A 17,259-nucleotide genomic window follows, 5' to 3' on the forward strand; every position below is an offset into this window, starting at 1 on the left:
ACTGCTCAGTAGTTTAACTGCAGTTTAAATTTGACTAGAGTTTAAGCAAACTTAGTTTAAGCTTAGCTTAACCAACTACTGAAAAACCGGGCCTCAATCTATTGGATCATTAAATCATGCAAAAATGTTTTTTGCACAGAGTGAAGCTGTTGATTGCTAGGTTTTGCCTTACCCATGTGCGGTTTAGAGTACCAAGAGCTTCACTGAAAGTCGATAAGGGTTCCGAAGTACTAACATTTTTGACATGCGATCGCAACAAATAGATGGGTATATTCAATAGAATGTCTGCTCACACCTTAACGTCGGCAATCAATCCGACAGTGTTCCACAGTGTTTATTACGGATCATTTAATTTTCTTTTTTTATACTCAGCGTGCTTTGCACACAGAGTATATTAACTTTGATTGGATAACGGTTGGTTGTACAGTAGGGCGGGTCGAACTTTTGGGTAGGGGCAATTTCAATTCTACCTGCTGTGTCTTGTGGTGGCTTAAAAAAAACAACACAAGCAATTTTACGATCTGTAATTGTGTCACAGTGATACCTTCATTTTTTAAAACGGTTGAATAAAAAACCCACACAACTATGTTTACGACATGCAAATGCATCACAGTGATGCCTTGGTTTTAAAAGGGGGTTGTAAAAACGCTAATTTCTAATAATTTTTTTTTATTTCTTTTCTATTACTAAGTTAAATTCATTTTTTCGTTTACATATGTTCTGACTAAATAAATTTCTAAAGAGAAAAATAAACTCCAAAAAGAAAAAAAGAGGCATTTCAAAGTGGGATTTTTCAAAATTTGCCCCTACGACCCAAAGGGGGGACATCAGAATTCGTTTTAGATGTATGGTTCCTTCGGCAAAGTTTCTTATTTTGATCCCTAGAATATGATCTTCACAAGGCAATGGGCAATTTTTTTGCCTCCCCACAAATCGACCCGGCCTATTGTACAGGTATAAAGGAATCGAGATAGATATAGACTTCCATATATCAAAATCATCAGTATCGAAAAATGATTTGAATAAGCCATGTCCGTCCGTCCGTCTGTCCGTTAACGCGATAACTTGAGTAGATATTGAGATATCTTCACCAAATTTGGTACACGAGCTTATATGGACCCAGAATAGATTGGTATTGAAAATGAGCGATGATAACCACGCCCACTTTTTATATATATAACATTTTGGAAAACGCAAAAAACCTGATTATTTAGTAAATAATACACCTAGAATGCTGAAATTTGACGTGTGGACTAATATTGAGACTCTTGATAAAAATTTGAAAATTTTTTTTAAAATGGACGTGGAACCGCCCACTTGTGATAAAACCAATTTTACAAATATTATTAATCATAAATCAAAAATCATTAAACCTATCGTAACCAAATCGGCACAGAGGTTGCCTTTACTATAAGGTATGCTTTGAAGAAAAATTAACGAAATCGGTTAGGACCACGCCCACTTTTATATAAAAGATTTTTAAAAGGGTCGTGGAGGAATAAAATAAGATATACTTTGCAAAACAGAGCTTTATATCAATGGTATTTCATTTCCCAAGTGGATTTATAACAATAAATAGGAAAAATTTCAAATTTAAAAAAATGGGCGTGGCACCGCCCCTTTCATGACTAAGCAATTTTCTATGTTTCGGGAGCCATAACTCGAAGAAAAATTAACGGATCGTAATAAAATTGGGTACACAAGCAGGAAATATTTCTAGAAAAATGGACGAGATCGGTTAAAGACCACGCCCACTTTTATATAAAAGATTTTTAACAGGGTCGTAGACTATAATAATAAGCCTTACCTTAGCGAAAAATAGTTTTGAATCAATGATATTTCACTTATCAAGGTTTATTGTAAGAGGAAATGGGGAAACATTTTTTTTTTTGAACGGGCGGTGCCACGTGTTATGTAGAAAAGTAATTTATCTGAAACGAAACGTACAATTAAAGTTTACGTTGAGTATATAATGTTCGGTTACACCCGAACTTAGACACCTTTACTTGTTTTTAACGAATTTCGAGAATTGCGCTCAATTTTTTGCTGTCTTTAGTTTTTTTCTTTATTTAATGGTGGCGTTGTCTGACATTATTCTTTATTTCCCTTTTATTATTTTTAAATTGCTTTGTAATAGTAATATTTAATTAGTTTAAAAAAAATAGTTTGTTTTTTGACAACCTGGCCGATTTTTCAATATGTTAACTACTTACTAAATACTTCTAAGGTTAAGTCTGCGAATTTAAGTCTTTATCTCTCTTATAATAAATATCCTCTTCTCTTTTAACTGCTACATTTATATGGCTTGATTTTTGGATATTAATAATGGTATTGAATGTAATACAAACAATTTATAATCTTCTCTACTAATCACTTTATGCTGAAATTGCATGCAAAATCCTGCCAAATGCCAAATAAATACACTTTAAATAAAACATAATGTTATAATTGGAAATGGTTAATGCTATTTGAACGCTTTGGCGCTGGTTTTGCTTCTTTGCTATGCATGCACAGAAACTTATCGATACTTTGAATGAAATGTGTGACCGTTTCGAAATGAAATATGGTCTTATACCAAATCGCGTGCCATACACAGCCAAAGATATTGAAGTGCCAATGCAGTTGCGTGGATTCTTCAATGATGCGCCACGCACGCTGCCGCGTGGACTCTTCTTAAATGATAATCAAATATTACGTTCGCGCACTTATTTCACAATATCATCAGATCCGCGTCCTAAATATCATGGCTCCACGCCAGATTTGAGTCGTAGTGTACCAACAACACCTATATTCCATAAATTTGAACAAATTAAAGAACGCAGTGATAGTTTAGCGTTGGATAAAGCACCAAACATGCGTGAAGCACGCTTTACAGAGGAGATAGTTGAGTTGCGTCAAACGCATGGCGTTCTAACGCCACGCTTAGCATCTGCAGCAGCTGGAGGAGTTCCAGTACACGCCACAGCTGAACGTACCGTGGAAGATGTGTACGTTGCTGGCCAAGTGAAGGCGATTAATGTGCAAACTCCCACAATGGGAGCGCATCGACAAATGTTAATGGACTCAGAGCGACCTGTGCTCTCCACTTTTCGCAGTACAATGCCTGCGTCGAGTCATAATATTGATTTGACTAAAAATAGTATAAATACAAATGCTATATATTCAACACCACATGCAGTGGAGATTGTGAGTAATCGCTTTAGTAAAAAAGAAAATTTTAATGTTGCTGAGCCAACAACAACAGAGGCAATAACTGCAGTTAATACTAAATCCGAAACGCGTCAACAAGCGCAACGAAATCTTTTATATTCCTCATCATTTGCTATCAAACGTCCATCATATGGCTCGGGCCGCTCATCATTGGGTAGCACGCAATCGCTCTATGATATATATGAGGGTACGACACGTTTCAATGAACCCACTGAAGAAACAGATTTGAGATTGCCGAGCAAAAAAGCATCAGCTCTGCTCGATAGTATTAATCCTGCTTTACGCGCCTCCATCAAATCGGGTAATGTTCAGGATATGAATAATTTGGATGATGAAGAGATTAAATATACGCTACCAAGGATTTCAGCGAAAAAGTCAAATAAAAAAATTCAAAAGGAAGATTCGCTGACTTAAGCAGCAAAGTAAAATGCATAAAAAAACAAATTTTGTGTAGAGTATAGCAGAAAATGCGTAAGAAAAAAGCGCATACATAAAAGCAACTGAAAAATATTGAAGTAAAAGAAACCAAGCATGAAAATCATTATCAAATAATGCAAGCATTTAAAATACTATGTAAAGAGAAAAAAAAAACGTAAAAAGTTGTATATAACAAAGGATGAAGTGTATTCAGTCTAGCAGCTATTAACTGCATATCCATCAAATATGTACATCTCTATGTCTTTTACGTTATTTACAAAACTGTGCATAAGTGTCTACGTACGCTGTTGGTCTAACATTTTTTTTTTTGTTTTTTTTTTCGTTTTTCATAATAACTCGTTTCCATTAACATTTCATTGATAGCATATCTATTGTATATAATATATGTATATATGTATGTTTATGACGGAAAGGATTTGAATAAATTTCCGTAAATTACTCTGTCTCAAGTGGTTTCGAAAACGATTCGACGATTCAGTACCATTTTTGTTTTGTTTTTTACATGAATAACATACAAGAATTATACCGTTTTCACACAGAAACTTTATCGAATCACAACTCTATTTAATGAAATAATTAAGTTTCCCTTTTCATACAGGGCATTTTGCTTCATTAAGCGAACATCTGTCAGCAGCCCCAAAAAAATATTTCGTTTTTACAAAAACTAGTTAAAATAGAAAGCAGCCGTTTCCTTCTTAACTATAAATATAATCAAAATAAAATACATGCTATGGGTAGTTAGATGTTGCACCTAATCAAATATGTGCCTTTTTTCGAAAAAGCCATATTATCTTTTGCAGCAAATGCAGCGAAAATAAAATATAATAATTTATTTTTAATTGTCATTTGTTACATTCAGCCCAATCACGCAATCCATCGTAAATTGTTTTTTCGGGAAAGTTACGAAATTGCTATCAAGCAATTCGACCGTGTTTCCGAACGTCTCCGAAAGTAAATAAGTAAATTCGAAATTCGTACAGTGGCATCAGTGAATTCACTCGGAACGTACTTTTGACGTTTATTTGATATTTTCTATGACAAGTTCTTGCCAACGGAGAAAATTTACGAAACGCGATAAATATTTAAAACAAACAACCCAATCACGCAATTCATCGTAGCAATGTTACGAATTCGAATGTTACGAATCCCGAAAAACAGTCTACGATGGATTGCGTGATTGGGCTGATTGACAATTAAATTCGAAGCACCAAACAAAACCGACTGGATTTTTCACTCGATTAGGCATTCAATAAAGCAATAATGAAATAATTAAGAATTTGTATTTTGTATGGAAGATTGAGTTCAATTAGGGCTTTAATGTGGAAAACTTGACTTATTATTTCATTAAGTCTCTGTGTGAAATTGACATTACACCGACCATTCCATTTATGCAACACTAATAAGGTATTTGTAGCAAACCATACTTGCAAACCACAGAGAGTTTAGGAAGCGACCTACCGGAGTTGCTGTTGTTGTGTTAACATTGTTTCGCCACATTCAAAAGCTGCGACCACTCACAAACTAAGCAGTTCAACAGGATTGGACCATAAGGATGCTGCTGCTAGAGGTGTAAGTTCCATATTACTATTGAAAAGATGGTTGTTGCACTGTGGGGACACATCGCATGCACGGCATACATTTCGTATGGCGGCGTTGATTCTGGACATGGAAGAATGTAACATGTTATAGTATCCAGAACGAAGTTGGGATCGATGAGCTTTGCAACAGAATAAATGGCTACCTCCCTGATCGCCTCGCGAAACCTGGCATTATCACCGACTAAATCATCCGCGACCTTATTTACAACATGGACGTCCCAAATGTCAACCATTTTGAACATCCACGTCGATGGCACTGTGCTACCGACTGTCCTACACCCCAAAATCTTGGGTGTGACGTTTGATCAGGATCTACATTTTGTTGAGCATGCAGGCGCAATTGTACGCCGTAATAAAATCCTCAAATCTCTTGCTAGCAGTACTTGGGGAAAAGACAAAGAAACGCTCATTACCACTTAGAAAGCAATTGGCCAGCCGATTGCATGCTACGCGTCCCCTATATGGTCGCCAAGCCTAAAAGCTACTCACTGGAAGAAGCTACAGGCTTGCCAAAATACTGCTCTCAGAACCGCCACGGGCTATCTTCTTATGTCCCCAGAACACCGCCTACATAATGAAGACAGAATACTCCCAATCAGGGAGAGAAATGAGATGGTAACCAAACAGTTCCTGTTGAATACCCAGATATCTGGGCATCCCAACAAACATCTGATTGATGAGCCAACACCGCCCAGGGGCTTAAGGAGTCATCTCCGTAAGCATTTTGAGGAAATACGGCACCTGAGAACTCAGCCGTATGAAGCCAAAAAACACAAGCAGGTCCTCAGCGAACTCCAAAAACAGGCGTCGGAGCTTTATGCCAGGAATTGGCCGGTAAATCCAGTACTCAAAGAACAGTATCCGTTAGAGGATATTGATGACATTTTGTGATTGGTCGCACCTATTGGATGGGGCCAAGCACTGCTACAACAACAACAAGTTGCGCCAGAGTGACTCGTATCTCCCTTGGTAGTCTGTTCACATCTTCTGCAAGGGTTGGATGTGTGGATACTGACTCAGTATGTATTAGGCTTAGGACCTCCTTATGCTTATCTGGATCAAACTAGTGTAGGTGCCGGAACTCATCAGATAGCTTACGGAGTTGTTTCCTTATTCCTCTTGGAGGCGGAACTAGATCAAGCTGATCATTGCTGAGTTGTCCAGGTGTGTGACAATTTAGCAAAAACTGTTTGGAGTCGTAATCGAAAGCGGTCATTGGAGCGTATTCTACAGACACATATATTATTTAATTCAAAAGCAAATTTGCATAAAATCATTTTAACATAATATGGACGGATTCTTTTGTAACGTGAGTTCCAAAAGTACTCGTGAACTTTAGTACAGAGTTAACCAGAAAATACTCTGGGCTAACCTCTACATAGTTATTAAAATATTTGGCTGGATAGCAAATTGCATCAAGTGCTGTACGCTTGTCTTGTTTTTTGTCCATGTTCTTCTTGTTCTTTCCAGAAGGTTTTCTAATTTTTATCGATGTAGATGGCCCCTATTGATCCGGTACATTCCGAAAAAATAGCACCGTTAAGGTACTAGCCACGTTCAACCTTTTAGATTATCAAACGCCCTGCTTCTGTGAGGAAATCGGAGCGCCAGAGCTTCATCTGCTACATAAACAAGATTTTTCACGGGTAGATGAGGTGGACAATTGGGTTGCAGAAGCTATAAATTGTGCTAGAACCCCTTTGAAAGCGTTGCGCTACACAATTACTCGAATCCCCTTTTCATTGATTATTCTAGATGCTGCAAAGATAGATAATTTCATGTAGGCGCTGTAAGGGGTCTGCACAGTTTTTAAGAGAAACTGCTCGTGTAAAAAATTCGGTGAATGCGCCACAGGGATGTTTTCCACATTATTCCAGATGCTAGTCGGATAAATAAATCCGCCGACTGGATAGAAAATTTCGTTTATTCGGAATACTGGTTATTCTGCGAAAAAATGTCCCCATAGCAGCCGGATCTGAGGAGTATAATTTGAACTTCGCTGTTAGGTATCAGAGAAACTTGGCATAAAATCTCTTCGGAGGCTATCCCGCCTTACATTATTTATTTATTTATAGTCAGGTCTAGGTTTTTATCTTAGGACACTACAACATTACTTTTAGGTGCGGCTGTTACTGACCAATTTGCAATGAGTACAATGATATTAGAGTGGATAGCACCTGAACCTTTAAAGGTCCATCTTTACAACGTTTTCTCACAAAATTTCACAATAAGAATGTATCAGAACCGCAAAACACTCCCCGAAATCGCCTCTTATGACAAGCATGCCTACAATCCGATCAGTAGCTTTCCATATATACCCGTCACATGTAAAATTTTTAGACACGTTCAGTGCTGTGGCACGTTACTGCAAAACTTGGAAAGGTCTATCCTTCTACCTGGTCTCAAAAGGTGGACCGCACATTATCTGTGTGATCGGCAGGCATCAGCCCAATTCAGGAGCGTAACATCGATACCAAGAGGAATAGAACAATGGGCTCCGCATTTTAGCAGGAATGTATACCAACTTGTGTAAAATTTTTAAATATCGAAGCTCCATTCTCCACCCGAAGTAATTACCACTGCTTCCTACGCCGATGACTGTAAGATAATGTCAACAGATCTTGGCTCTTCTATTCATGACCTTTGCTGTAAAATTAGCAATTATCTTCCTAATCCTTCTAGGTTTTTCACCTCGCAAAACTTGGCACTATCACCGACCAAGCCTTCAGCGACATCCTCGTAAAATACCCGTAGTTGAGGATAGCAGACTTCCCCGGGAGACACACGTCACTCTGACACAACTTCAATCTGGCTACTGCAATAGGTTAAACTCTTACTTATACATAATCAACCGCGCAATGTATGTCCTGCATGCAATGCGTCTCCACATGACATTTTTTTAATTGTAACGCTTCGTACACCCTTGTCTCTTTGGTTCAACCCAGTTGAAACTATTAGTTTCCTTGGACTTCCGTTAGAGAATATCGATAAGTTGTGAGTGATTGCAGCTATTGCATGGGGCGAAGCACTGCTACAAGAAGAAGGGCTGTATGTACCATTGGCCACAAAAGGAAAATTCAGAATAATGCGTTATCAGGGAGTTCTCTAAATATAAGTGTCCCTACTTGCAGTATTAAATATTGGTTCATCGCACCTGTAACGGATACGTAAACCCTCGGTTAAAAGAAATGCGAAAAGTGAAATCTCCCGGGCTAGTATCTGAGCTACCCCATGAACGATGGGAGGAATTTGTATTGGTTCTGACGATTCTTACCTTTCTCGTTTTGCTCCGCATTGCTTCAGCTGTTAGTATGCTGAAGACTTCTGGCAGAGCTCTCAATGCTTCTTCGTGGATCATGTATGCATGTCCAGCTCTAACTTTCATCGACCAATCTTCGGGCAGACCATCTTTACGTCGTGATTACTGAAATTACAAAGAAGAAACTATATATATATATATGAAGCTGTGCGTGAAAATAAACATAACGTGAAGAAAATTAATATTGTTAATTTACGATTTATTGCAAATGAAAGTTCGTTCTAGAAATTGGTAAAAACTGGAGATCGATATCTTTATTATATTTTGAGTTAGGAGCAGTTAAAGTCTACAGTATCTGTGCCGTATACGAGCCATCATGAGAAAGCTAGAGCACTCTATAAGTGCTCGCCGTGTGAGCATTCGAGTCTTCTTCTCGCGCAGCGACACATATGATACTCCACTCCCACCACGGATAAACATTCAGCCGTTCTCGGTCCAAAGATTTTTTGCATTAATATTTACTATTTATGTAGGTATTGCTTCAAAATATTCTGTAGAAATCGTCTAATCGTTCAACTAAATTTGGCACTCATTTAAAGCTTAGGCGTTTTTCATCATACGCCGAAAACCGTCGAGGATGCCTTAACAAATTTCCGTCCTCAGCTTCTAGAAATCCTGCACAAGCCAAGTGGGTTGTTGTTTTTCAGATTCATATGCAGAATATCATTCATGAAATGAGAAGCATACTTTAAGGGGCAGACAAAACTTAAAAGAGATAAAAGTTCCAGCAATTTTTATATTTAACATTAGTTGAATTCTCTGTACACTAATGCCCCTATTACCGTTTACAACTCAACTTAGTTGGGTTGTAATTAAAACAACTCAACTTTAAGACAACTCAACTCCTGTTTGGTATTACGAATTACAACTTATTTCAGTTGAAATTGAATTGAGTTGCCAACTTCAGAAAGTGATGACAGATAAATAAACAGCTGATCAATTTGTGGCAGAAATTTAAGCATTTTCAAATGTGATTTTTTTATTAATATTTTATGAAATCTATTTTATAATGGCGAAAATGTTGGTGATTGACATGTCGCGAATACGGAAAACATTCGCGTGATCATTCCAATCCCTTGGAACTACCAAGCACCAAGTAAGAAAATGTTTAAGTGACAAATAATGAGTTTCATATGAAGTTATTTTGCAGATTTGAAAGGAAGCATTTTACTCAGTACTAAACAAAATTAAGGACCATTTCCGCATACGCGTTCGTATTTTAAAATTATGCGCCACACTCCGATTCCTTGCTGACGGCAGCTATCAAATATGATGTGGAAATGATTTTGTTGTTGGACTGGTTTTAGATATTATTGAGGAGCGTATTTGTGCGAAATAGATTAAAACCCAAACAGAAAAAAATGTATTTTAGTCAAATAGGATTCCCAGGAGTAGTGATAAGTATCAATGGGAATCGCATAATTTCACCTATTTTGGCTGCATCCGAACTGCGGCCAGCCTCGTCCAACTATGGAATGTCGCTACATAAAGTCAAAAAGTTATTCAATGTAATTCGTTTAAACGTTGTTTTTTCTAGAAATGTGTACAAAATTGTTGATTATTGTTTGATTAAAAAAGGTTTAACTACCGGCTTTAAACAGAACATCTCTGCGTTGGCGGCCTTTGGCCGCGATTCGTAAAAATAACTCTGGTTGGGTCCAACACCTTTCTGCATTGCTGTGTACAAAAAATCTGGCAAAATACAACCACATGAAATTAGATTTTATTAGAAATAAAATTTTAAAATTTTTTGGTAATTCTTTACGACAGCATGACACTGCTAATACGTGTCCAAAAATATCGAGAGAGTTGTTAAACGACGCGTCTTGACATCAGTATTAATAATCCGAAGGCAAAAAATAAAAATTTTAACTCGTTCAAAAGATATTAAACAAAAACCGAAAAAGACAACAACATTACAACAACCACTTGAAAATCGCCAACTTCAACTGCAAATATCTCCGGACAGAGATAAAATGTTTCTTCTCCGCCTTCGGACTATTGTTCTCGAGATTAATACGCGTCTTTTGACACCTCTCTCGATATTTTTGGACGCGTATTAGCAGTGTCATGCTGTCGCAAAGAATTACAATTTTTGTTTTCGGATTCTTAAATCGGAGGTCGAAACGTGTCTTTTGATACCAACTTTGAACATTTTTGTTAAAAATTAGGTGATGAACCGTCTTCTAAAACGTAACATTTTTTCAAAGCAACTGCAAAATTGCATGAGGCAACTGCTAGTAAGCAGTTGTAAGATTTTGACGTCTTTGACAACTACACCAACACAAGGTTGTAAACGGCAATGCCACAAAAAGTTGTAAGACTAGACAGCTCAACCGAAATTTTTTTTGACAGGTTGAGTTGTAATCTGTAATACCAAATTGCGAAATTTTAACCCAACCAGAGTTGAGTTGTAAACGGTAATAGGGGCATAAGCCTCTCTCACTCGATTGTGTTACCATCACAGACATTTAAAATTTTCAACAGTATACGGAACCCAGCTTTAGCGTGTAAACTTAAAAAGAGGTATATTTTTAGGCGCGTAAATGCGAAAAATTAGATGCAAATAGTTTTTTCCTGCTTGCCAATTAGCACTAAATGAAAACCAAACACAAATTCATTTATTGCACTACATTTTGCGTCTAAAAAGTTTCCTTGTGTAAATCTTTTTGATTTCATATTTAATTTTTAAAAAAGTGATGCATACAAATACTTTCGTTGCCATATATAATCTTGCCAAAGTTTTGTAGCAGCTGTTGAATCACATTAAATGCTGCTTAAAATATATTAAAATTATTAAATAACTGCTTTAAAATATAGTAAATAAAATAAAAATAAAAAAATAAACAAAATTGTACAATTACACACACAAATACGTAGAAATATAAATGAAATTTTTGATGCACATTTATATTTGACACAAAAAGTGTTAATTAATTAAGCTACAATACAAAAAAAAAATATAAAATATTTTCATACATGCACGCATACATATAAAAAATAAGTTACAAAGAAAAATACCAAAAAAATTTTATAAGCTTTTAGCTCCAAATTAAGTTAATAAATTACAAGCAATACATGTATACACTACATACATACATACATACATTCAAATGTATAGATGAAAATTCAATGTGCATTTCACGTGAAAAGTGAGTTTGATGCGAATGTGCGCTTATTTTTCATAATATATGCAATTATTTTTTTTTTATAAACAAAAGAACATGTAATTAATAATTAAATAAATATAATAAAATGAAACTAACAAAAGTGGCTTAAATTTATGTAAATTTTAACATTTTATTAGCATTGCACTTTCATGCCATTACTAATATTTATGTTTATGCGATGTTCATAAACTCATAAAGCAGGAGCAGGAACGATTGACAAGTGTTGACAATTTTATTTTTTTTTACATTCACATATTGAATTTAATTTTGTTGAAATAAATAAGGAAAAACAATAAAAAAACACAAAACGTAAAAACGTGTTACAAAAAAAAAAAAAAAAACAATAATAATGTAAAAAAGTTAAAAAAATATATATATGTATATAATAACTAAAAGAAATTAAAAATTTTGCAAAACTCAAAAAAACGTAATTATATTTATATCAATTAAATCCAATAATATATATATTTTTTCGTCGTTTCTTAAATTTTTGAATAAAAAAATTGTAAATTTTTGGTGGTCCGAAAGCGATGTTTTCTTTGATATTTTTGGCAAACATAAAATTTTTTTTTGTTATTATATATATATTTTTTTTCAGTTTTATAAAATTTTAAAAATTAGATTTTTGTGCTACGCGTAGCTCTTATTACTTTTTTTTCATATCACATTTCCATTATTATTTTTTTTTGCTTTTCATATGTTTTGGTTTGTTTTTTATTTATTTTTTGATTGTTTATTTATTTGTTTTGACTTTTATTTATTTTGTCACATAATTTTTATTTAAATTTATTTGTACTAAATTAGACATTTTCTTTTGTCATATTCAATTTGGATTTAATGTTTCAACTTCGAACACTTTTAATTTTTACTTTTTATTTTTTAGTTAAAAGCAATTTTTTTTTTTTTCAATTAAAACATTTTTTTTTATCTTAAAAACCTATCAACTAAATCGCAATTATTTTGATTAATAATTGTAGCTTATTAAAATATTTTATAAGCTCGAGGCCTTATCCAAATAAAACACAGTGTATATATTTTATATTTGTACTAGAAGACCCGGCAGACGTTGTCCTGCCCTCAATTTGGCCTATCTGCATACATTTTAATAAGCTTTTTCCGTCTGACTCTGCCCTCCGACCCTCTTCACTTTTTCCTAATCCTTTTATTCATTCCTCCCTCCTTCTTTTTCGCTTCATCTATCTCCATCTTCGTCTCATTCTATCTCTTTCTCATTCTCCTTCTCTTTTGTCTCTTCTCTCAATTTCTTCTCATTCTTCTGCATCCCTTATTGCCTGTCCAGAGGGTGGTATGTATTTTATTCCAGTCCCAGTCCTAGTCCTAGTCCCAGTCCCAGTCCGTCTCTGGATAGTATATTACTCTGTACTAAAGCACTTATCAACAGCTTTCATTTGATATCCATATTGTATAAACACTGTCTAGGCATTCACTGGCCCACGTTTTGGCCATATCGAGACCGTAGTCACCCAGGGGTATGAAAATTACCTTCTACACAACTAAAGACTATCCCTCTACACAACTAAAGACTATCCTAAATTAAATGTCATAGTACCTCTAAATCGCGGGCCCCCTCAGAAACCCCCCACCCTCTCGGCGGGCCTGGTGATGTGCTATACTTGATATCATTCTCTATAATATTTTTTATTGATAAGCAGGTTGTTTAATTAAACACCAAGCAATTACACGGAAGTATATCCGCACCACCTGAAAATATGAGTGTCACTGTGTATACGTAACATTTTATTATTACGTATAAACAAATAAAAAAATTTGCAATAAAATAATGTTGCGACTAAAACTGAGATATAACCTATCCTATCTCTCAAGTTAGATCAAACTACACACGGGGTGCAAAACAAATTCAAAATCGGTTCAGTAGTTTAGGAGTCCATCGCGGCGGAAAATGTTGTGACACGTGTTTTTTATATATTAAGATTTTCATTTTTGTATTCGATATTTCGACTTTAATTTGAAGTCATCATCAGGAATGATTGAGTATGTTATACATACAGGCCTCGAGCTCATAAAATATTTTAATAAATTTAAAAATTAAAGGCCAATAATAATTTTTAAAAAATAATTGTAGTTCCACTTTTTTTCGTTTAATATTTTTTTTGCAAAAAACAAATATGTACCAATTTGAATTTAATTTTTTACTTGAATAGGTTTTTTTAACTTATATTTCAAGAGCTAGATTCATCTGAAAATTTGTTTGTTTTCAAAAATTTTTATTAAGCGTTTGTATTTATTTTTGACTTTTTCGTATATTAATTTTTATTTAATTAAGTTGATTTCATTTTGTTCAATTATTTATTTAACTACAGTTATTTTATGCTTTTTTTATTTTTTTATTATTCACTATTAAATTTTATTAATTAATATTTTTTTTAATTTTTTCATTTATATTTGTATTTATTCTTTCTTTGTTATTTGTTTAAAGTTTTTTTAATCAGTAAAAATCATCTGTAATTTATAAAATCTTTTTTCGCACGCATAGTGATTTTTATTGAATTTTTTCAAATGTTGTCCTAATGAAAAGTTAAGTAAAACTAGTTAATTTTTATTTTTAATATTTTTCTCATAAATTTGTTTTGTTTTGAAACAGTTTGTATTATTCAGTATTTAATTTAATTAATACTTTTTTATATATCTGGTTTATTGTTTTTATTTTTTATTTTTTTATGGTATTTCTTTTTGTTTTTAAATATTGTGTACTATATAGTATTTAATTTAATTACAAAAATTTTATTTTTATTTTTTTATATATCTTGTTTATTATTTTAATATTTTATATTTTTCTCATTTATTTTTTATAAATGTTTTTTTACATTTTTTTTAATTAAAGTTTTTTTAATTTTTATAAATTTATTTGTTGGTTATAAAAAAACTAGTTGGTTTTGTTTTTATTACTGACATTTTCATTTCTATAGTAATTTATAATTTGTATAACTAAGAAAAGTTACTCTAGTTTTGTTGAATTAAAATTTTTTTTTCTAAAGAAACTGTAGAAAGTTTATTAAACGTTTTATGTATATTGTTTTTTATGTTGTCGAATATTTTGTTGTATTCAGTATTTAATATAAATTGTGCACACACATAAATATATATATTTAATTTTTTTATATTAAGTTTTTTAAGATCTATTTATTATTTTTTTTTTTAGGATTTTTAAAAGCATTTAGTGTTTCTCTATTTATTATGTGTTCTTTATTTATTTAAAAACATTTTTTTTATATATTTAATAAGAAACTAGTTAACACATTTTTATTGCAATTTGAATGATTTGAGTTATTAGTTATTTTAAATTTTTACATTGTTTTGCCAAGTTTTAGCTACATTATACTATGTACAAACACACACCAAATTGGCAATTTATGCCATTTGGGCTATTTATTATGCAATTTTTCTTATAATAAAATGTAATAATAAATTGCCAATTTAAAAAAATTGCGTAATAAATTGTTTCAAACTGCAAATTCAACCTTGTAAAGTGTGTTTATTGAGTAGATTTAAACGCCATGTACGCATGGTTCAACTATATGGTTGGCTCATCTCATGAGCTGATTTGATTTTTTTAATTTCACTGGAGTACGGATTGTCAAAAGAAGATGGCAAACTCAAAAGGAAACCAAAACATTCACAATATTTTCTTACAACACACAATAATTTCAAAGTTTAATGTTTTCATTCCATTCCATTCGCCTAATACCAACACGCACATTTTGACAGTATGGACATAGGTATGTTGTTGCTGTAGAGATGAGCCAACCAGCTATCAAATTACTATTGTGTAAGCTAAATTTAGTTGTATGAACACCATTCAATTTAAATCGAAATTGCCTCAATTTATTTTTCTGTTTGAACATAGTATTAAATTTAAAAAATTAATTGTCGAATTAGAACAAAATAAAAAAATGTGTTTATCTGGTAGATTAATGAAAAAAATTGTAAGTTTTGTCGATAAAATAGTTCCCTAAAATTCAAACATTTTTAAAGATGAATGCATCTGTATATTAGAACAGTTTTCCGTTCTAATATACATTAATTATTCACTCTGTCGTAAAATCAACAAAACAAAATGAATTGAATTAGTTAGTTATAAAGACTTCATTAAAAAATCTAAAAAAAAGAAAGACCTAAAAAATATTTGTCAACACATTCCCTGCTCCTGATTTTATATTTTACTCACTCTCTCTCTCTATTAATGTGTTGTTCTCTGTCGCTCTCTGTCGGTGCATTTGTGTTTCAACTAACCTAACATTTAAAATCTTCAATCCTTCCACACATCATTGATTGTTTATTTCATTTGTTCAACCATTTGTTGTTGTGGCACGTTTACATATCTACTTTATATTATTTGATTTGAATATTTCATTGAAATTAGCGTTTGGAGGAGACATTCGCACAGCAATTGGAGGAAATGGAATTGTTATATGGCGGTTCACTGGTTTTGCCAATGCCTTCAGATACTTTACAGCGAGATCATTTTACCGGCTCTACGCGCAGTAGTTTATCGTCCTATTCGGAGGGATGAAAATGATGTTAAGCACACACAATGATAATAAAGGAAAAACAACAGGCACACAAAACAAAAAAACTATTATTAAAATGGGCAAACAAAAAAATATATCATAAATATATATTTATAAATACAAAACTAAATATGCATATATTTTTAAATATTAAATACATATATAATACAAATACAAAAAAAAAAAATACCAATAAATTACGAAACTTAAGTAAAATTATATTTAATAAACAATTAAAACACAAACAGTTAAAATTATGCAAAACAAAATAAATTATCAATAAAAACCGCGTCAAAGTAAAAACACGAAACGAATGAAAAAAAAAATTAAACAGTTAGTCTGTCGAACAGAATGGCTAAGTAATTCAAAAGATACATACCCAAACATACATATAAGCGCATATTTTAGTTAACAATTATCGTCTTGTATCCTAGCTCTACTTAAACCATATAAAATACAAAAAACAAGTATTCGGTTGCGTAAAGTCGGTTTTTTTTTTTGCTTTTACGTTTAATAAATATTGCATTACATACAGACCTACCTTTTAGCTACCTATGTATCTACCCAAATACCTACAAATCTCCCCTATACTATAAATATATATTATAATTATACACCTCTACCTTCTTCCATTAATAATGTAAATATATATAAGTCTTAAAGTAATAAACAAAAGTATGATTCTTATTTGTAATAGATCGTTAAATATGCATTTTTAATTAAACATTTTTCATTAACTTTTGGTGGGGGGGGGGGGGGGGGGGTATTTATTTGTTACATTTGAGCGAAAATAAAACTATGCTCAACTAAGGAATCGTACAGAAAGTTCTGCAAATTTAGAATTTCCTGTAAGTTTTTTACTCATGACATAGTAGTACGCTTTGAATAAATTATTTTTGATTTGGTGCTTCATAACATTTTCAAAAATATTGTGACGAATATTCACATCACTAAATAAATGCACAACAACAAAA

General features: G+C 33.0%; 1 protein-coding gene across 8 annotated transcripts in view; it reads left to right on the top strand.

The window, feature by feature from the left end:
- Slik (Sterile20-like kinase) overlaps positions 1-16,991 on the top strand; it is a 48,177-nt gene extending 31,186 nt beyond the window's left edge. For 6 of the 8 annotated variants that reach the window (XM_067772131.1, XM_067772126.1, XM_067772132.1 and 3 more), the window contains 2 exons: positions 2,515-3,725; positions 16,138-16,274. In XM_067772131.1, the coding sequence (XP_067628232.1) occupies positions 2,515-3,624 (1,110 nt within the window). In that variant the 3' untranslated portion in view covers positions 3,625-3,725; positions 16,138-16,274. Of the gene's footprint in view, positions 1-2,514; positions 3,726-16,137 lie in introns of all 8 variants that reach the window. The other 2 variants (XM_067772127.1, XM_067772133.1) reach the window with 2 other exon arrangements.
- The last annotated feature ends 268 nt before the right edge of the window (positions 16,992-17,259 follow it).

The sequence above is a fragment of the Eurosta solidaginis genome, chromosome 3, assembly GCF_040869045.1.
Source record: "Eurosta solidaginis isolate ZX-2024a chromosome 3, ASM4086904v1, whole genome shotgun sequence".
Classification (NCBI taxonomy): Eukaryota; Metazoa; Arthropoda; class Insecta; order Diptera; family Tephritidae; genus Eurosta; species Eurosta solidaginis.